Here is a 21243-nt window from a genome sequence, read left to right on the forward strand (position 1 = left end):
GATCTCCCTCCTCCCTGATGATTAATAAGCAGGATAGGTGCTTAAAGCATTCATCTTCAGTTCTCAAACATATATTTGTCTGAGTCTCTGCATCATATATTTTGGCCTTGTCTATTTTATAAATTAATAGAAATAATTTATAGTTGTGTTTGTCCATTTTATTACCACTGTGTAATTGTACAGTTATAAATTGTGTAAGTGTTTGTGAACATGCAAAAAATGTTGTATTCAAGTCTTTCGATGCCTTCAGCTACTATTTTCAAGACTTGCATCCTAATGAGTATCAATTCAACATGTTCTTGTTTGTCATCCTTGCTCTTGAAGTCATTGGGAAGGAATGCTGTGCTTTTAAGGTGGAAACCAATTTGATCCCTTGGTGTAACATTGCAGTTGGATCATTTTACATCTCATTTTACCACTTACTGCAACCAGGACATTTAAAGGCATAGGCTTGACCACGGGTTCCTTTGAGTCAATATTTTTTCTTTTACCTGGCAGTTGGAATCCAGGGTATAAGATTGTAATTTCTAACTTTCATAAAGATGGTTTTAAAATAACTCTGTTGAAAGGGAATAAAAGAAAGGATGGTAATCTTAATAATTTACTAGTTGTCTGCCATAATTTACTGACAATAATTTATAAAGAAAATAAAAGCAGCACGTAATATCAAATGATTAAACAACACAGAATATGTTGCAATCCCACCTACAGTAGTGAGCTTATCTTCCTGGAAAAGGGAGTGAATGACCACAGGCCTCCCCCATGGCACAGCTGTCATATCCTCAGCTGAGCTGGTCTAGATAACATCCTGTTCTGCACACTGAATAAACACAGCAATGCCAGGCTTTGCCAGACTGGACCTTGCTCTTTCTAGCTCTAATGTTTGGAATTGTTGTGACATAACCACCTGTCTGATAGGGTTTAGGAAATAGGAGATGAGCTGAGAAGGCAAAAAATATTATAAAACTCTGTCCAAATATTATCCCATAATCTGTTACAACTCCTCTATAAAATTATTTCACATTATAATAGTTTAAGAACTATTGTTAACCTTGCTCTTTTACACTGACTTTCATAGATATCACAAAATGTGAGTATGATATTAGATGAGCCAACAAGGCAGCTCTGATGCTCATGATGAAAGGAGGACTGGCCATTGGTCAATACTGTGCTCTTTTGCATTGATTATTTCAAAATCTATATTAAATATGAGAAAGAAACATGAGATTCAATACAGCTGAGTTAGAAATAAAACCACAAACATGAATCCCTGAACGATGAAGACAAGTTAAGAGGTGTCACACATGTGTGCACGTGCTTGACCTCTGGGTTGCATCTCACGTCTGACATAAAATAATCCAGGGACTTTAGGTGTCTTAACAGCCCTAAACTTCAGTTTGCTTGTCTTTAAAATGAGGATTACAGAGGTACCTGCCTCAGAGAATTGTGAGAATTAAATAATATATGTAAATTGCTTAGTACGTGACTTTATAGGACTTGTAATTGGGCCTTTTTAGAGGCCTGTGACAGTCGATATTACTACTGTTACCGAACTCAAGGGGTTCATTTTGTTTGCACACATCAAAGCCAAAGGAGACACGGACAGGAGTTTTCAGCAAAGAAAGAGGTTTATTTAAAGAAATGGCGCCAAGCCCAGACACAGGTGAGCTAGCACTCCAAGATCTGGCTTCCCAGTTGCCTCTATGGGATAGGTTATACAGGGGAAAACTCATTAGTCATGGTAGCTAAGGAAGTTGGGGTCTTGCACTCTACTGATTGGTTGGGGCTAGGGTAGGAGATAGCTGATCATTGTATCAGGTCCTGATGTCAGTCATTGTGTCATTCTGTCCATTTTCTAGGGGATGCTGGTAGGGTCTTTCTCCTTCATGGGTGTGATGCAAGATGTTATCTTTAGTTTGACCTGTTTCTATGCTTAACAGACCTGAGGCTTTGTTCCTAAGACTGTTTGATGCTGACCGAAGGGTTTAATGATTAAGAGAGAGTGGTGCATTATGCAGAAGGAAAGAAAAGTAGCAATTGAATCAAGGAGAATGAGAAGAGAAAAGTCATTTTGAAGAAGCGAAGATTTGCATATTATACTACTACTGCTTCCAGAGACGAAGGAAAGAAAAGCTTCACTATAGATCTTGTCTCCATTATCCATAAAATAAAGTTCATATTCCCTAGCATGACTTCTAAAGCCAATTCCATCTTATGTGAGCAGATCAGTTTCCTGGGACCATTCTTCTGCCCCCTGAACTACTGCCACAGTGAACTTTCCAGTGTTTTCATACCCATATTTTCTGCGTCAGAGTCACTTCTTTTAGATCCTTGTTTAAGATCTTGATTAAAAGCCTCTTCTCTAGGAAGTTGTGCCCAACTCTCCTGTCATGTTCTTTGTCCTTTCCTTCTGTGCCCCATTCAAGGATACTTGTCCTGGTTATAACTCATCACCTTGTACTGCTGTTACTCATTTACCTATCTAACACTTTTGCTAGGTGTGAAGATCAGAAATAATTACTTCCTCTCCATAGTCTTCTTCTGGAGCTTGACACATAGTTGGCGCCCAACAAGGTTGATGAGTCAATTGAATGAATATGAGCAGAAGTACTGTGGGTACTCAAAAATGTTTTGGAAGATAACTAATGAAAATGTTTATGTTTAGTTCTTTATGAAAACCTCATTTAGTTCACATAGTGAAGACCAGTGATATCAGAAGACATTTTATTTATTTCGGGTTCATCTATAAAACATATTTGATATGATTCTTTGAGAAATTTGATCTTGCCTTTCTGTTATTCTTTCATCATTCAGGTTCTAGTTACTACCACCCCTTGCCATAACTTTTGACCTATATTTGGAAAAATACTGGCCAGAAAAAAAAATGATAAAATTTTTCCTCATGGTGAATAAACAAGGGCAGACCCGACTTTCTAAGTACTATGAACATGTGGAGATTAATAAGCGTACACTTCTAGAAACAGAAGTCATAAAGAGCTGTCTCTCTCGATCCAATGAACAAGTAAGTTTCTGATTCTCTCTTTTATCTCTGCATTCAACTCAGCAGTGGCTGATCTGTTATTACTGAGTCTCAAGGGCCATCGTGTTCTTTGAACTACATTTTTCAACAGCTGTTAGGGAAAATAACAAATCGAATGAAATGAAGACTGAAGCATAGCTCTCCTTACATCCCCTTAAGGAAGATAAAAACAAAGAAAACTATAAAAAGTCTTGGGTTCATATTTAGGTCAGCATATTTGTCTCATTGCTCTGTGGAAGTAGCATCTCAAATTGACTTCTGCTAATAGACGTATCTTCCTTTTTTGTTCCTACAAATTCAACCCTTGGAACTCCTAGGAGAACCTGTAGCTAGCATGTGGTTTTCTATAAGCCAGAAGTTGAAGGTCAGAGGACCAGTACAGAGGTGAATACTCAAGACCCACTTTGTACCAGAGGATAATAATATGATTCTCATGTGAAATGAAGTTTCTCTGCTTATCATTTTTGTGAATTTACTACCAACATAATACTGGAATTACTGATTGAAAAACTTGTTTTAAACCTGTCTTATTTTATTATGTAGATAGGAGAAATGGAAGTTAAAAATTCATATGAAACAACAGAGTCGCCCATTCTGCCAAAATTGAGGTTAAATTAAATCATTAAAATAAGAATAAACAGGAGTTTTTTAAACTGAGTTTATTACTACAAAGAACTTTAATTGCAGAATTACTTAATCCAGATCCTAACTTTGAATCCATTGGAAATTACTGAACAAACTAAGGCAAAATCAAAAAGCTTGTTTAAATCACCCATTAATTTTGTCAGTTCTCCATTTCACTGCCTATGTAGAAAGGCTGCCTGTGGGAACCACTGCTAAGCCATAAAATATTAAACTACATCAGTGCTCAGAATTTAACGTGTTGGAACTGTGTTTCCCTTGGCTTCTAAATTGATTTTCCAGTCGGAACATCTCAAGAGTCCTCTTTGAATTACTACTTTGGCCTACCATGGCACACACTGCTTCATGTAGTTGTCAAAAGGAAACAGAAACTATTAAAGGGCTGTGTTAATAGCCACGTACCTTACATAAAGGTAAACACACTCCAGAAGTATTCATGTTTGAATCTTTCTACAATTTCAATTCCACAATTTCAGACACCCTTTTCAATGATAAGGTACCCTTTGAAATATGTACTTTGTAATGAATATACTGTTAGAGATTTTTGAAGCATTCTAAATTATTTTAGACTAAATAGAAACCCACTGGGCTTTTGGCATAATCAGGCACCGAGGTAATACAATCTCAGCTTAGCTTTTATTTTATCCACAAAGGTGCTTTGATACTTTTTTTTTAATGTCAGAAACTCCCGAGAGGCTTTGAAATATGTTCTTCAGTTCTTTCAAACAGGTGGTGTTTTCTTGAAAGGTCTAACTGAGCAGAAATCACACTGGCTCTATAGTGAGCTGAAAGCTGCAGAATGGTCTTGTATTTACTGCTTTTATCTTAATTTTAAATAAAAGACTCAAATTCCTCCATTTTATAGATTGTCAAGTGGCTTTCCAATGGAAAAAATTCCATAATCAAAAATTGCTGCTTCATTCCCAGCTGCATCTGGGTACCCGAGAGCAATATATCCAATACAAAAAGCCATACAGTTGATGCTCAATCACATTTGGTCAGGCACACCCAAAGGTCCAAAGGAAGGGCAGCCCTGTACCTTCAGCCTCCTACCTAATTCTTGTCCACCCAGGGCCTTCCCATTACCCTTTATATAATGGCTTTAGGAGAGATGAATGGGACGGGAGTTGTTTTATCCACAAGTCAGTGTTGGTAAGCTAGTTATTAATTCATATGAAGCAATGTTTACAATGAGAGATTTTTGTCTAGCATCTGCCACACAAAAGCCATCTTTAAATAATTTATAAAAGTCCACATTGATTATTTTCATGGGTGTAGGAAAAAGAAATCAAGATTTTTTTTGCATGTTTATTTGGCTCTTCAGTGATTATTAAATAGTACAAAATCGAATCTCTAATTGCTTCCAAAAGAGCCTAAGAGAAGTGAAAAGAAGAAAATCTTTATCATGTTGGCTTATTTTCACATTAGAGGGAGTTTAATATTCAGTAGCTTTGCCTGCTGAGTTCCACACAGAACCAAGCAAAGGAATAAGAAGTACAGGTGGGAACCCATGTCAGCACTGACTTTTTCCCATGACAACTTCTTCACCTCCCACTAGAGATGCTTTCAAGTTGTCCCCTGAATACTGTGAGGATGTGGCCAACAAAGATTGTGTAACATTTTAATGTTGTATATTTCTAAGAATGTGTTGACAGATACTCAAAGCAGAACCTAAAAATTATGCATGCCATTTTGAAGAAATCCCTGTTAACCATACGAATTAATATCTAACTGTGTTTTGTGTAGTGCTCCTTCATCGAATATAAGGATTTTAAGCTGGTGTATCGGCAGTATGCAGCTCTCTTCATTGTGGTTGGAGTTAATGACACTGAGGTAAGATATTAGAAGAGCCTATGGAAAATGCAAGAAAATTAAGAATAGCAGTCTAATTTTTTATTCCTCCTTACAGTGACATTTTCTTCCCTACTTGCCTCCCTAAGAATTATCTTGACTCCTTTGAAAAATCTTTGTTTTTATCAAGGCTAATAAAAGCTGTGTGGAAGAGAAATAACTAGTATTTTTATTGGATTAGATGTGCAGCTTGTAGAGAAGCACAAAACCACAGAATGCCTTCCTTGACCCTAAGCAGTACCAGTGTCCTGCCCTTGTTCTGTGTGACACAGTAGGGCAAGCTTAGAGAAGTGTGGAGGCCAATCAGTGCAGCATTAAACATAGGCTGACATATCAGAAGCCAGAGCAAACGGTAAATATGATTGTGCTGTGATTACGTCTCCTGATTTTAGTTTACCTTTTCAGAAACGTTAATTCCAGATCAACAGCACCTATGGCCATGGATGCTCTGAAAGGATGTTTAAGATCTAAAATACTTTGAAATATCAGTTGGTTGTTTTTTTATCTGCAAACCAAAGTTTAAGGTGGTTTCCCTATCTTCACAAATGGAAAAGTGATGACATGATGAACCTGAGAAATTGCTTCGGCCAGTTGATGATGAAGTCAGGGAATAGAGCTCAGAATTCTAAACACTAGACTCAGTCTGGTTTCAGTCCAGCCAGATTCATCATGGACACTAAAAAGAATCCCAGAGGTTAAGGTTTTCTACATTTCTCCTACTAATAAGCTTCTTTTAAACAAGTGAGTCATAGAACTAGTTTGAATATTTGTCCATGGGAAGCTATTTGCTCATATTTTCTGTATACCAAGCCACATGCTCTAAAACCTGGTTGCTGAGTGGGCAGCTGTATGTCTGATTTACACATGGGCCACACTAAAACTAATTACGCCCTTTTTTATTTCAGAATGAGATGGCGATTTATGAATTCATCCATAACTTCGTGGAAGTTTTAGACGAGTACTTCAGCCGAGTTGTAAGTCTAATGACTAAAAAATTGTTTTTGTCAGCAGGCCAATTTCCCAGAAATGGGTCTATATCAAGAACATGTGTTAATATAGAGCTTTAATGTGTAAAAGTTAAAATTCAAATGATGCCAGATTTTCATTACCTTTCCTTCTGGCTCATCTAAAGTGTTATAAAGCTATGTGTGCCTTAGATCTTTATAAAAAACTATTTCTACGCAACTAAGAACCTCCTGTGTCTTTACCTCAATTAAGAGATTTTGCTATTTCACTTGCTCGCTCTTTTTCTGCTTCCCCTCCTAATACACATGACACTTTTTTAATTTAAAAATAATTTCCATCGAAACCCTTACTTTGAGGGTCAAAGCTGTCTCCCCTAAAGGAATACCTGCATTCCTTTCCAACAGTCTTTTTTTTTTTATAAACAGCTGTATCGAAATACTTATATACCATACAGTTTACCCTTTTAAAGTGTATAGTTTTTAGTATTTACAGAGTTGTGAAACCATCACTACAATCAATTTTAAAATATTTCATTACCCCAAAAAGAAATACATACCCATCAACATTTCCCTCCCACCTTCTCCACTCATCTCCTTTCTGTCTCTACAGGTTTGCCTCTTCTAGACATTCTACATCATATCAACAGGATTATACAATATATGGTCTTTTGTGGCTGGCTTTTTTTACTCAGCATAATGTTTTCAAGATTCCTCAATGTTGTAGCATGTTTCGGTACTTCTTTTTTATTGCTCAGTAATATTTCATGGGTATGCCACATTTTGTTTATCCATTCATCAGTTGATAGGCATTTGGGTTATTTATACTTTTTGGATGTTGTGAATTGCTGCTGTGAATATTTGTGTACACATTTTTGTGTAGAATCATGTTTTCAGTTCTCTTGAGTATATACCTAGGAGCGGAATTGCTGAGTGACATGGAAACTCCATGTTTAACATTTTGATGAGCTAGTAAACTTTTGCAGAGTGGCTGCATGATTGAAATTCTCATCAGGAGTGTATAAAAGTTCTAATTTCTCCACACCCTCACCAAAACTTGTTATTATCTGTCATTTTTACTATAGCTATCCTAGTGAGTATGAAGTGTTATAAAGGCCAGTCGACTGAGGTTTTGATTTGAGTTTCAGTGATGGATAACAGTGTTGAGCATCTTTTCATGTATTGGCCATCTGTACATCTTCTTTGGAGAAATGTCTGTTTAAATCTTTTGCCCATTTTTTTATGGCACCTGGTTAGCTCATTTGGTAGAGCATGAGACTCTTAAATCTGTTGCCCATTTTTCAATTGTATTGTCTTTTCATTATTAAACTGTAAGAGTTCTTTGTGTAGTCTGAATACAAATCTCTTATCAGATATGATTTAGAAATACTTTCTCCTATTTAGGGGTTTTTTTCCTCACTTTTTTGATGGTGTCCTTTGAAGCACAATAATATCTATTTTGATGAAATTTCGGTTAATTTATTTTTGTTGTCGTTGCTTATGTTTTTGGTGTCATATCTAAAAAGGCTTTGCCTAACCAAGGTTGTAAAGATTTACTTCTATCTTTTCTTCTTAGAGTTTTATAATTTTAGCTCCTACATGGGTCTTTGATCCATATGGAGTAATTTTTGTATATGATGTGAAGTCAGAGTCTGACTTCATTTTTTTGCATGCGAATATCCAGCTGTCACAGCATCATTTGTTGGGAAGACTGTTCTTTCCTCCCACTAAACTGTCCTAACACCTTTGTCAAAAATCAATTGACCATATGCTAACCATGAGAGTATTGCAAATTAAAACTGCAATGAGATATCACCTCACACCTGTCAGAATAGCTATCATCAATAAATCAAAAAACAACAAGTGTTGGTGAGGATGCAGAGAAAAGGGAACCCTCATACATTGTTGGTGAGATTGCAAATTGGTACAGCCACTATGGAAAACAGTATGGAGTTTTCGCAAAAAAATTAAAAGTGGATGTAACTTTTGACCCACCAATTGCACTTCTGGGCATTTATCCAAAGAAAACCAAAACAATAATTCATAAAGATCTATGCACTCCAGTATTCATGGCAGCACAATTTACAATAGCCAAGATATGGAAGCAATCAAAATGCCCATCAACAGATGATTGGATAAAGAAATTATGGTTCATATATGCAATGGAATAATACTCAACCATTAAAAAAATGATATCCTACCATTTGCAACAACATGGATGGACCTAGAGGTCATTAAGCTGAGTGAAATAAGTCAGACAGAGAAAGATAAATATCATATAATTTCACTTATATGCGGAATCTGAGGAACAAAAAGAACAAACTAACCAAAAACAGACTTACAAATATAGTAGACAATTAGGTGACAGACAGAGGGGAGGGGTTATTGAGGGCCTGGGAGAATGGGATGAAGGGTTAAAGAAGTACAAATTAGTAGCTGATGGATGGTCACAGGGATGGGGACCACTACAGAAAGAATGCAGTTAGCATTAATATGATGGCTAGATAGAGGGCCAGGGGAGGGAGGGAGCAATTGGGGGGATTGTTTTATGAACTATATAGATGTCTAACCAATGTATGGTATACTTTATGTATGGAAACTAATTTAAATAAATAAATTTTTAAAAAATCAATTGACCATAAATATAAGGGTTTATTTCTGCGCTTTCAGTTCTGTTCCAATAATCTGCATGTTTATCCTTCTGCTATTGCCACACTATCTTGATGACGTTAGCTTTGTAGTTAATTTGAAATCCGATGCTCTTTTAAAAAAGAATAAGTGAAGATGTTTTACGATGCTACCATAGGCCTTCCTGAGCCTTGCTTAGACATTCTTGAAAAGTAGTAGTGGCATAAGCTGACTTTTCAAAGTTGTTTTTGTTTATTTCATTTTGCTTTTAAATAAAATGATTAGGAAGGAACCGTTTACAAGCTGCTTCTTCCTGAGGCAGCGAGTGGAATTTGCTCCACAGTTAGGAATATGGAGTGCACTGAAGCCTGTAGGGGCAAACCTCATGTTAAGAAGTTGTATCTTCAGTCGAATTCCTAATGCCAGAAGTAAAGTTTGGCAAACTCCTTCATGGCACAATCAACTAGCCTGTGTTCATTGCCTTAATGCAGTGGTTCTCAAATATGTAGTTCCTGGACCAGCAGCAGAAGCATCACCTTGTAAGAAAACCTCTGAGCCTATTGCATTCTGTTGAATCAGAAACTCTGGGTTGAGTTTCTGATTCAACAGGCCCAGCAATCTGTTTTAACAAGCTTTCCAGGTGGTTCTGATGCATGCTTAAGTTTGAAAACCACTGTCTTACTGCATGAGGCTTCCTGTCAGCCATTTCCTAATTCAGATGTTGGAGCTAGGAAGCTGCCTAGTGGCCTGTGACATGGTAGTTCATCTGGCTAGGAAGGGATTGGTGCTTTCCAAAACTGGAAAAGGGCAAGAAGTTGGGCCATTTCAGAGACTTGCATTGGACAGAGAGCATTGAGGCTGGCTTTAAAATCCACCTTTGTATTGCTATTGATTGCTTGGAGAGAGCACCACAGAGCAGCGCTATCCAAAAGAACTTTTCTGCGGCCATGGAAATGTCCTGTACCTGTGTGCTCCAGTACGGTGGGCACCAGCCACATGTGGCTCTTGAACATTTGAAATGTGATTAGTGTAAATGAGGAACTGAAATTTTAATTGTATTTAATTTTAATTAAGTCACCACATGAGACTGGTGGTTACCATATTGGACAGCATAACTCTAGCTCCTGCTTTTATGTCTGGACAACCACTCTAAGACATTCATTCATTGCAAGTCAAGGTCTGTGATTCAGAGCTGGCCATGATTAGCCACTTTAAGGGAACACCTATCAAGAAGAATATAATTTCCCCCAAATAGCAGTGTTTTAAACCTGGGAGAATAAAGAGTGGGTACAAGCACTGTCATTGCTTAAATTATATTCGGTAACAGTATAAATAGCACATTGCCAAATTCTAGCTGTAATTCTAGGGAAAGTAAGTGACCACATAAACTACAGAAGAAAAGATTAGAATTTAATTTAAACCTGGTGATTATACAGGACTTGGAGGACCCAGGTTAGGATGACAGTAGAAGCAAAAAGGAAGGAAACAAGTGCTATAGGAAAGAAAATAGAAACTGTTCCACTCATGGAGAATGCCTTGTCACTTAAAATTTATTTTTAGGTTTCTGAATTTTAAACATTCTTTCTGGGGCTATTTTTAATCTTAGAGTTTCCAAATCTGAAATTTGGAGATCAGTCTCATGCAGCTGAAAGAAGCATCTTAGCATTACATTTCAAAACAAAAAGCCAACCAGTTGTCATTAAAGGAGGCAGTTTTGCAAGAGAGAAGGACTGTTCCTCTCGAGGAAGAGGGATCAGGGTTGTCAGTGCTGCATTTGACATACCTTAAGTCCCTTCAGATATGAATTTCATTGTTTAATTTTTCTCCCTCTATAACATTTTCATGACATAAATGTCTATGTTCATCAAAAAAAAATTAAAAATACATATGAGCAAAAGGAAAGGGGAGAAGATCATCAGTAAGTCTATCACTTATTGATATGTACCGTTAGGTGCATTTCCTTTTAGGCTTTACATATCTGTGTATATCTAACTGTATCTATATCTATCTATATACATGGGATAATACATACATGTCATTTTTAACTTGCTTTTTTATTCAGTAATATATCAGTACTTATATATCTACATCATCATTTGTGGATCTGCTGTAATTTATTTAACTAGTCTCCCTTGTTTTCAGTAATTTGATACTATAAACATTACTGTGAACTAGCACATGTTGTTGTGCCATTATCTAATTTCTTCCTTAGGATAAACATCTAAGAGTAAAACTGATGGATTCAAAGGGTATATATAACATGATTAAGGTTTTTGATGTACAAATCAAATTACCTATCATTTGTAACAGTCGAGTTAGTTTATTCCCTCTGCGTTCTAAAGATGAATTGTTCTAGCCTATAAAATTCCTCTAAACGGCAGCCTATTTTTTTAAAATCATGATCCCAGACTTAGGCCCTTCCTGGTCTCACGCTTCTACTTACAACGCAGCCTCTCCCACCTGTTTCCAGGCTTGCCGCCAGAACAGCCGCTAACTCTGCTAAGTGCATTGTGGTCCCAGTGTCTCATTCTCATCCTTGCACTCTTTTTCTTTTCCAGAGTGAATTAGATGTATCCTTTTCAATGCTGTAAGCCAAGTTTTTCGCAGTACTTGGCAAAACACAGGCTAGTCTTGATCAGGTAAGTGCCATGAGGCAGGAAAACGATTCAGCAGAATTTAAGATCCAGAATGCTAATCATCAGCTACTCTGACATGACAGCCGGAGGTACAGGTGCTTTGCAGAAGCACCCCACCTTTTTTTACAAATCTTATTAAATTTATGTATTTTTTAGACAGGGCGATATTGTGGTAGTACGTCATAATGACTGTTATATATTAACTTCTTTTAAGCATGTGGAATAGACCTTTCCAGAATTTCAATAACACGGCCAGAAAGTTCTTGGTCCCCATAGAGAGAATGGATTTTAATGGCTCCAGGTATTAATCTCCAGAAATTCCTCACGTGATCGGAATAAGGCCTTCAGGGATGGTAAACTAGAGGGTTAAAATAATTGCCTGGCTTGTATTCGTTTCCTTTTATAGCAGAAGATGCTCTCCTTTTCTTCTCTTTCTTCTCCCTTTTAAACTATGCAAGGACCTAAACAACAAGCATGATTTGCTTAGAATACTGCAGGCCTGCAGATTCTGGCAGGAGCCACTGGATTTTGTGTGAGTGCTCTGGGGAGAAGTTGACTTCTAAGTTAATTTTTACTTCAAAAATCTGTATACCACTTGAAAGCAATAAAGAAGAGTCCTTTGAGGAAAAAATCAAGCTTGAATCTAAAATAATAACATTAATTATAACAAATATATAATTATAACATGTTTATGTATATGTACATATACGTACATTTAGATATCTATGCCCAGAGCTAGTATATTCTGAGGAAATGGCCATTTACCTTTTACTACTGATAGAAAATGTCGTCATGTTGATAAACTTCATTTGCAGGCTGTTTAGAAGCTTCTTTAAATTAAGTGGGAAAATATGAGTGCCCTCTAGTGGTGAGTGACCTAAATCCATGATCCCTTTGACCTAGAAGACCCAATACCAGGCTGTATATCAGTATGTAACATTCCTTTTCGACTAAGCCTTTTAAAGCAATTCAAAGTAAATCTCTTCCTCCTTCTACAGGGGAATGAGGAAAATGCCTTTTGATTTAAAAAGTCATCAGAAAAATAGCAAAAGCTAATAGACACTTCAGCGGGAGTACAGGAACCCAAGTTCCTCTTTCTGTCCTGCCACCAACAAGCTGTGTGTTGGACAAGATACACAACACCTCAACTTAAAATGATAGAATTAGAATTTGAAAACCCTTTTAGCCTTAATACTTTATGTTGCCATGATTCTAGGTAACTGAACTGAGTTACCTTACACCTAGAAGGAAGGGAGAGTCTTACAGGTTTAGATATTCAGAGAATTAAAGTGAATCAGATATAACAGGATATATATTATAGTTGATTTAGTTGTGTTCATTTATCTTATGTGCTGATTAGATGTTTATTAGAAGTAGAGATGGATTTGTCTTTGTATCCCTATGGTGTATATGTAGGTCCATGTAATGCACTCCTGCATTCTTGTCCGAATTTAATTTCTCCACCAAGGCACGCACTTTGTATCTTTCCCTCTCATTTTACTTAGTTTCACTTTGCCTTCTCTTCTTCTCTGACCAACATATATTTACTGTCCTTAGGAATTACTTAGCCATATGCATCTGACAGATTAGGAACTCGGCATCATTTAGAGAAGGGGACTAAATCTCTCCACACCTAGGAGTGTTTGTCTTTGCTCTAGGTATAATCTCACGTGGCTCCAGAGGCCTAAAAGTGGAGCAGGTAGCAGGGCAGGCAGGACCTGGGGCATCTGTCTTCTGTTGACATTCTTAAAAGGTTTTCCACCCTCGGCCATCTTAAAAAAAAAAAAAAAAAAAAAATCAAATTAAAATCCCAGGACTCTGCTCTTCCTTATACATAGTTCTTCTTACACATCACATGTGCAAGCAGTACCTCTACACACCAGCTTCCTAACAGTAGGAGCCTTTCAGAGGTACATCCTGTTTCCTGCTCCCTCTGGGTAGGGGCACAAATGATCCACATCACCATTCTGGTAGCATGTAACCAGGAACCTGCCGGAGCAGCTAATACTGTTGAGGTCTCTTCCACCAGGAAAGCTTCCTTAGGCCTTGAAGGGTTGAAAACAGAGAACTGATATCATTGCAACCTGGAGCTGGTTCTCCCAACACTTACAAGCACATAATCTTCTTTGTGTTGGCTCAGGCTTAGGAAGACCTTCCTTGTCAGCCCACATGGAATAGACACAATTTAGGGCTCAGTTTTGGTGCAGCAACAGGAGGATGGAGGTCAAAACCTCATGGAATTCCCAGAAAGCCCTTTCTTGCAGTCTTTTTCTCCAGATGCTTTATCATCCTGAAGCCTTTTAAGAATGGGGCAGTTTTCCAGAGTCTGCATGGTTACACTTTGAGAAATATAATACACCATTTACATTTCTCCTTAGTATGGGCTTGTTCTACTTCTAGTAAAACTAACATCATAGAGCAAGACAGATGGGATTTGAAAAAGAAATGACCTAAGCACAAAAATCAGGACAGAAATTCTGGCTGTTGAAAACCCTTCTACTAAGTAGAAACTCTCTGTTGCAGTCGTAGCAGGTGGAGCAGACTGCACCCTTGGGACCAAGCACGTCAATGACCTAAATCATTGACGTGCCATGAATAAACTCCTGTGCACTCTTCACATTCCACTCCACCCACTGGGCTCCACCCAGTGTTGCTTCTACAGGAAAGTTTTCCCTATCACATACTATTTAAGACTTAAAATTCCCTGAATTAAGTTGGTTTTTAGGAACCAACTGATGAGCTTCCCAAAATGTGCTCAGCTCTGGACCCCCAGGTTTGCTGAATTCTTCAGACAATTCATAATTCAAGGGAGCTGTGTCCACCCTCTTCTGCTAAATAGGGGATGGTGTCAGTGAACAGTACTGTCTGGGTTATGTCCGACTCTTCAGTTCAGTGTACACCTACTGTATGCATGAAGGTACAGAAAACTTCAACAGCCTTTTGGCATTTGGTGCCTTTAAAGAGGCTTAAAGACTTGTAGGGGGTGGGGGGCTAGAATGGAAAGCAGCAGTACTGCCTTTGGACCTAGGCAACTAGGGTCCTTTTCCTGGGCTCCACTCTCACTCTCCTTCAGCAGCACCCCTCTCCATAGTGTGAGGATGCTTATTCACTTCTTGGCCACCCCCCAGCTACCTGGGTCCCCAGAACTACTGGGTGAACGGAACAGACATCCCAGAGCCTGCTGCTAGGGCCTGGGCAGGCCTCCCCCAACCCCCACCCCAGGCCTTGGGGCAGGAATGATAGAGGCTGGGAAGGTAACTGTATCTCACGCACATGCATGGGAAGAAAAGCGGGGAGCAGGCTGAGTCCCTATTTATATTCTCATGCTCCCTCCACCCCAAGTATATGTATGGTACACCTAGAATCCAGGTTTTCTTGATTCAAAAATATCTAAGAAAAAAAATATCTTTAGAACATTCATGTTTTTAGTTTACAAGTTTTTAAAGCCCAAAAGCCTAAGCAGTTAATTCTAGAATCTTAAAGCTCATATGGGTAATGTGAAAGGACCTTGATTCATGCCCCCTTTATTGCAGTTGAGAGTGGAGGAGTAGGAAGGGTCTCCATCCCACCTGCACTCTCTGTGACTCAGCTAGTTCTCTACCATGATGCTCCCTGGAAGAATGAAGGCACCAGACAACAGTAATCAGCACCACCAAGATTCGCAGTCAGGCCCTGATCATTGCCCACTGTGGGGCATCTCTTTCCTTCTTTACCGTCCTAAAATCACAAATACCTTTAGAGGTCCAGAAACCAGGACAGGGCTTCTCCAAGTAGATAATTTCAGCCTGACTTAATGAGAAGTCATAAAAGTACTTGTTCAAATAGGGGCTACAGAAATGCTGACAAGAACAAAGAAACTCCTCAGGAAAGCCATCCTACTGTGAAGCGACAGCTTCTAAATGAACTGAAATTTTTTCAATGTTGCCTCAGAAAGTTACAGTAATGGAGTCACTACAAAGGAACTTCTTTTGAGGTATGATGACTACATCAGGAACGGCTCGATAATATAAGGAAGGAGTAAATTAGCTCCCCTCTCCCTGAAGGTTACTTTTAGTCATAGGATGTGAGTACTCTGGAATCGGAAGAAAACTACATAATCAGGTTGAAAGCTCACTTCTTAGATGAGAGGCTGAGGCCCAGGGAGGTTCTGTGACGTGTCCCAACATATAGAGCTGCTTTGGGGCAGAGCTGGCATTCTGGGTTTCCAAAGCCCTTGACTCTAGGGTGTAAATTAGATAAAAGATTAAATTCGACACAATTTTTTTAATTTGTAGTCATCTGAGGTAGACTGTGGCAATTTAGTCTCTAACAAACACTAATAAAGTGCCTGTCACCATGCTGTCTTGGTGTTGTCAAAGCATCCCCCTGAATTAAGGAAGAAGTTTTAGAGAAACACTAGTGTTTGGTTGGAGGATTCAGAATTGAAGAAAAATCTTGAGGAGAGCATCTGAATGTCTTGATAAGCACGCTCTCCAAAAGTGGAGTTCACATTCAGAGATCGCTAAACATCTTTTTTTTTCCTTTTGAAAATATGTAAATTGAAGGCAGGGCTATAGAGGCTGAGAGCTGGCCAGTGGGTTTGAGGGAGTGTGTGCAGTTAGTCTAGTGTTTAGGAGGGGCAGGCCCTGAGACACAAGGAGCCAGGAGAGTCCTAACCAGTGCTGTCCTGAGTGATGAGTCTCAGAATAATGAACAGTCCCCAAGGGAGTCAGCCATTCGCCTGAAAAGGAGGTGCAAACGTTCCATATTAAACAGTTCTGCCTTCCAGGCTTTTTGGGCTCTCATCAGCCTTAGCCATCTATTTCCTTTCATTGGGTTCTCTGAGCCCTGCCCATCCACTACTTTCTCCGACCCCTCCCGCACCAAGTCCTTTTGCCTTACTCCCACTCCCTTTGCTCCATGTGTTTGGGTTCTGTTTTCCACAGGAATATTGACAGCAACTTATGAGAAGTAACAGGAAAAATACAAGAGAAACGACAGGCTTATTTAACCCAGAGCTGACTTTCGTATTTGTGTAATTTTACATAAGCCTATATAAACTTTAAAAATTACACCTGGATGTCTTGTCGCTTTCAGAATATGGATGGTCTTTAAGGAAAACCTTCTTTGAAAAAACAAGATGCATTCCTTTTCAGTGGCCTAATTAACAAGAGACAGTATTAAGTCTAAAAGTGAACAGAAGACCATATTACAAGGAGAGTATATCCAGGACTGTACGGAATCTTTATGATGATAGTTTTCTATGCAGTAGTAGTCGTAATCGATTGTCCATGGAAAATGTGAACGTACTGGCCTTATCTAATTTCATTGGGAAATTGAATGAAAGTATAAATAATGAGAGCAAGTTTTTTCCCACCATAAAGAACTTTGCTTAGCTAGGATCTTCAAGAAATAAAAAAAGAAGAAGAAGAAAAATCAAATAAGACAATATGAGACCAAAATCTAAAGTTAGAAATTCCTGTTTCTAGGCCAGGCTCTGCCTTGGAATTGCTTTTGAGGTTCCATTTGAATGTATGCTGCTGTTTTCTTATTAAAGGACAACTAGGCCACTACAGTCTGTTAAAATACCATGTTGAGAACGTGTTTTATGATTAAAATTCCAATATAGAAATCCAAAAAGTTTGATCATTAATTAAAAAATTGATTTCGTGTGGCCCCAAGATATTCAGCTCCAATCTACATTTCATAGAAATTCAGAAAGGCTCTTAGGTTTCAGGGTTGGAAGTGCGGCTATGAATTTGCTCTTTGGGAAGCTGTTTCTAGTTTATGTCAGCTCCAACCTTAGGGTGCCCATGAGGAGAAACATGTTGCCTTAAGGATCTTTAAGTCAGTCAAATTCGGTATGGCCTGAAGGTAAGAGTTTCTTGAAATAGTCATTCTCAGCTCACCATGTTAATAGACCAACAGCCTGGACCTTTTTTGCTTGGTCTCATTCCAAATTTCAGGGCCGAGGTGTGTGTGCCTATGTTTATTGCCATGGGGCTTGGCATATAAGGCATTTTTTTGGTCCCTGCTCACCTGGCATATGGCCCAAATGCCATTACATCTGGCTTCATCAGTGTATACAAGTTGCTCATAAACCAAATCAAGATGTGAACAGCTGGATTCTTATTTTAAAGGAGTCATATGATTCCAGGGGGAAATTAGCTTTCAGGCTTTTGCTTCACATTAAATTTGGTTTGTGGTTTCCCTATATAGTGCCAGAAAGCTGCATGATTATTAGTGGTTTGAGCCAGATACTCAGATAGACAGGCAGTCAGTCACATGCCCGCAGTACAGAATGACCTCAATGAGCAACTTGTTTCCAAGGATGTTGGAAATTCAGACTAGCTGAAGAACCTTGTCTTTGCAATGTGAGCATGTCAGTGATTGATAGGATTCAGCAGTAAATTATAATCTGAATTTCAAAACACTTGGCCAGTTGCTCAAGGGGACATCTGAATTTCTGATCATCTACTTGCCAAAGATGGAGCAGTCTTCAGAGCAGTTTGATCTGGGAACCAATTCAATACAAATAGATTAAAATTAGATATTCTATCTCTGAGAAAATCATCTTTTGAGAATGTCAAAAGCTCTAAAGCTTTCATTGCCTTTAGTGAATACAACAGGGGGATTCTGTAGGCCACTCTTCATGCAACCACCTGTGCTCTCCAACTCTGCCTTTCTTTTTACCTGGCTGTCATTCCTGCTTTGTCTTGGCTTCTTCTAAGTTCTGGCTTTTGGGTCTGGTGAATAGGATTGAGTCAGGGGCCTAATATTCTAGTCCCAATTTGGCCATGGACAAAACAATCATCTATATAATTGGAAAATATTATTAATAGGTGTATCAGAGTAAAGCTTTTTTTTCTGGGTCACTTAAGGAAAGTTCCCATGGGCTCTTGAAAAAGTTTATTCTGCTGGAACACTATTTGCACAGAGCTTAATGAGATATTACCGCAGAGCCTAATAGAAACTTAAAAGTCATTCACAGGGTTGTCTTAGTCTCTACAGATATAGTTCACTAAAAAAAATACAGTATAGACTTGGACATCTGGAATTACTGGGGAAAAAATCAGGTGGTAATGATTCACTTTACAAAGATTCACCATTTAATTATGAACTCTCTTCGTTCATTTAATCACTCAGTTGTTGAATGAAGTTTGTCTATTTGAAATAATGTCAGCTGATTTTTTAACCAACCAGGATAATGCTCTTTAAGTAGAGATGGAAACTAAGAATTCATAAACATTTAACCACTGTCATCATCTCATTCCGGTTCCTCTTCTACTTTCACAAAAGTTTGGTACTCGAATGAAGGGGCTCCTGGGAGAACAATTTGGCTCTAATTAGCTAGACTTCATAGTCTAACAGTATTTTCTTCTCCCCCAATGCCCTGTACTATCTAGTAGGAACTTCAGTAAGCTAAAGTGGCTCCAGAATTCTCAAATGAATATTTTTAGAGCTGTCCATTTATAAGTACTCTTAAAATTCAGAATTTTTATCTACTTGGGAATCGAATCAGGATTGCCTTGTCGTCTTCATTCATTCCTCCTCGTGGTTATTTTTCTTCAGCCTTTCAGACACAGAAGATAGGTTATGATGTAAGGTTATAAAGGCATTTTGGGGTGGAGGTTTGAGGGCTAAGAGAAGGTGTATACTCAGTAGCCTCAGGCCCCTCCTGAGAAATCTAGAAGCAGAGCAATCAAGACCAAACTTTGGGCTGAAATTCTAGCTCTGGCAGTTAACTAGCTATATGACCTTGGACAACAGCTTTGAGTCTGTTTGCTCCTATGTAAAGCAAAGATAATATTTAACATGTGCATCACAACTTATAGAGAAGACTGAAATAACATATAAAACATTCAACGCAATGCTAGAACATAATGCATATTCAATAAATTGTGGCTATTACTATTATTATCATTATCTGGGAAAACAACATTGTTCTTGAGGCCAGGTCATGCTCTAACCAAATTTCACTTGCTATGTTCTCCAGCTTAGTTCTCTATGTTCTCTAGCTAAAAAGTGTAGCTGTTCTATTTCTATGTCTATTATCTAGTTAGCTTAACCAAGGAGAAACTAGGTGTGTATGTATGCATGAACATAATTTATAATATAGACACCAATTTCAAATTTAATCTCGGGAATTCTGTAAAAAAAAAAAAAAAACTGGAAAACTTCCAGGCTGATTTATGCTATTACTTATTGAATGTTAACTCTAAAACCAATTTCCTTAATATGACCCTAGATAATGTTTAATTTAGACAAAGTACACATCATTTTGGATGAAATGGTGTTAAATGGCTGCATTGTGGAAACGAATCGGGCAAGAATTCTTGCTCCTCTACTAATTCTCGATAAGATGTCAGAAAGCTGAATAATGGAAGGCTCTGCCAGGCAACATCAACATAGGAAATGAGAATATGGAATACCTCTCAACATCTGTAGCCCCAAAGAATCTGGAAGAACATACACTGAAAAATGGGGTATCCTTCCAAAGACATTTTAAGTAGGTGTTTTTCAGTTCCTAATAGAAAACAAAACTGTATTTTAAAATGATGTGCAAAGAAAATTTTTCTGAGGGAGAGACAAGTTTTATTTTTTAACAATAAGCATTTCTTCTTCACTTGTTTAACTTTTCTTAAATAAAATTTTTGGCCTCTGCTTCCCTTTGCAAATTAAATAGCAGCATGAGGTGGGAAGAAAGTGTGGCAACTGTTTATCAGCCAATACAATTGTAAAACTGACTTAAGCACATAGTACTTTGTCTTCTGAATGCTATCTTTTTCCTTAAAAAGCCAAAACTTTATTGTATACATAATGAATACTGCAGAATTAAATTTTATTTGCCAGTTTCTAAAAACCTGATATCCATTTTATGGGCACTTGGCAATTACAATACTGTCAATGTAATTAACTATAGAGAATGTTACTACCAAATAATAAATGGTTATACATTAAAAAAAGCAAACTATCCTTTGTGCCATATTATAAAGGGTTTGTCTTATTAGTAAACTTATTTGTAAATGAAATTTACTTTCGTTCAAAGTTTAAAAATAAAAGGCAAAAAGGTATCTCTGTTCAGGTAGGTATGAAATTTATCCTTTCCTCACCCCTCCCTAACTTATTCCTTCAACCCCTCCTTCTGGAATGCCTTGAAGCAAAGAAAACTGCTAAATTGCTATGGAAGAACAATGTCCTCATCCCCCTGCCCAAACTTTCCATATGCTTTTGCTGCTCAGTCAAGAGTAGAACATATAGAACTGTCTTAAGTAAAAGCATATTTATGTCCATGTAGAGGTAGGAAGGCAGGTGCAATGGGGGAAATAGAATTAAAGTCTTGGTACATTAAGATATTGTGCCATCCAATGGAATTCCAAGAGTTCTTTCATCTACAATACTTTATCCTCCAAAAGGACATAAATGGACATTCTAGCACTAATAATTCATTTAGTGCTTACTGTTTTTTCTTCTCATGTGTATGTGGAGGAGGGATTTTAAATTC

At 37.9% G+C, this 21243-nt stretch overlaps 1 protein-coding gene across 3 annotated transcripts in view; it reads left to right on the plus strand.

Moving 5' to 3' along the window:
• Positions 1 to 20714, plus strand: part of AP4S1 (adaptor related protein complex 4 sigma 1 subunit) — a 38589-nt gene extending 17875 nt beyond the window's left edge. The window contains exons 2-6 of one of the 3 annotated variants that reach the window (XM_023521164.1): positions 2815 to 3022; positions 5429 to 5515; positions 6439 to 6507; positions 11682 to 11762; positions 15293 to 19907. In XM_023521164.1, the coding sequence (XP_023376932.1) occupies positions 2885 to 3022; positions 5429 to 5515; positions 6439 to 6507; positions 11682 to 11714 (327 nt within the window). In that variant the 5' untranslated portion in view covers positions 2815 to 2884 and the 3' untranslated portion in view covers positions 11715 to 11762; positions 15293 to 19907. Of the gene's footprint in view, positions 1 to 2814; positions 3023 to 5428; positions 5516 to 6438; positions 6508 to 11681; positions 11763 to 15292; positions 19908 to 19986 lie in introns of those variants that run through there. The other 2 variants (XM_011376390.2, XM_011376391.2) reach the window with 2 other exon arrangements.
• The last annotated feature ends 529 nt before the right edge of the window (positions 20715 to 21243 follow it).

This window comes from Pteropus vampyrus, unplaced genomic scaffold (genome assembly GCF_000151845.1).
Source record: "Pteropus vampyrus isolate Shadow unplaced genomic scaffold, Pvam_2.0 Scaffold297, whole genome shotgun sequence".
NCBI lineage: Eukaryota > Metazoa > Chordata > Mammalia > Chiroptera > Pteropodidae > Pteropus > Pteropus vampyrus.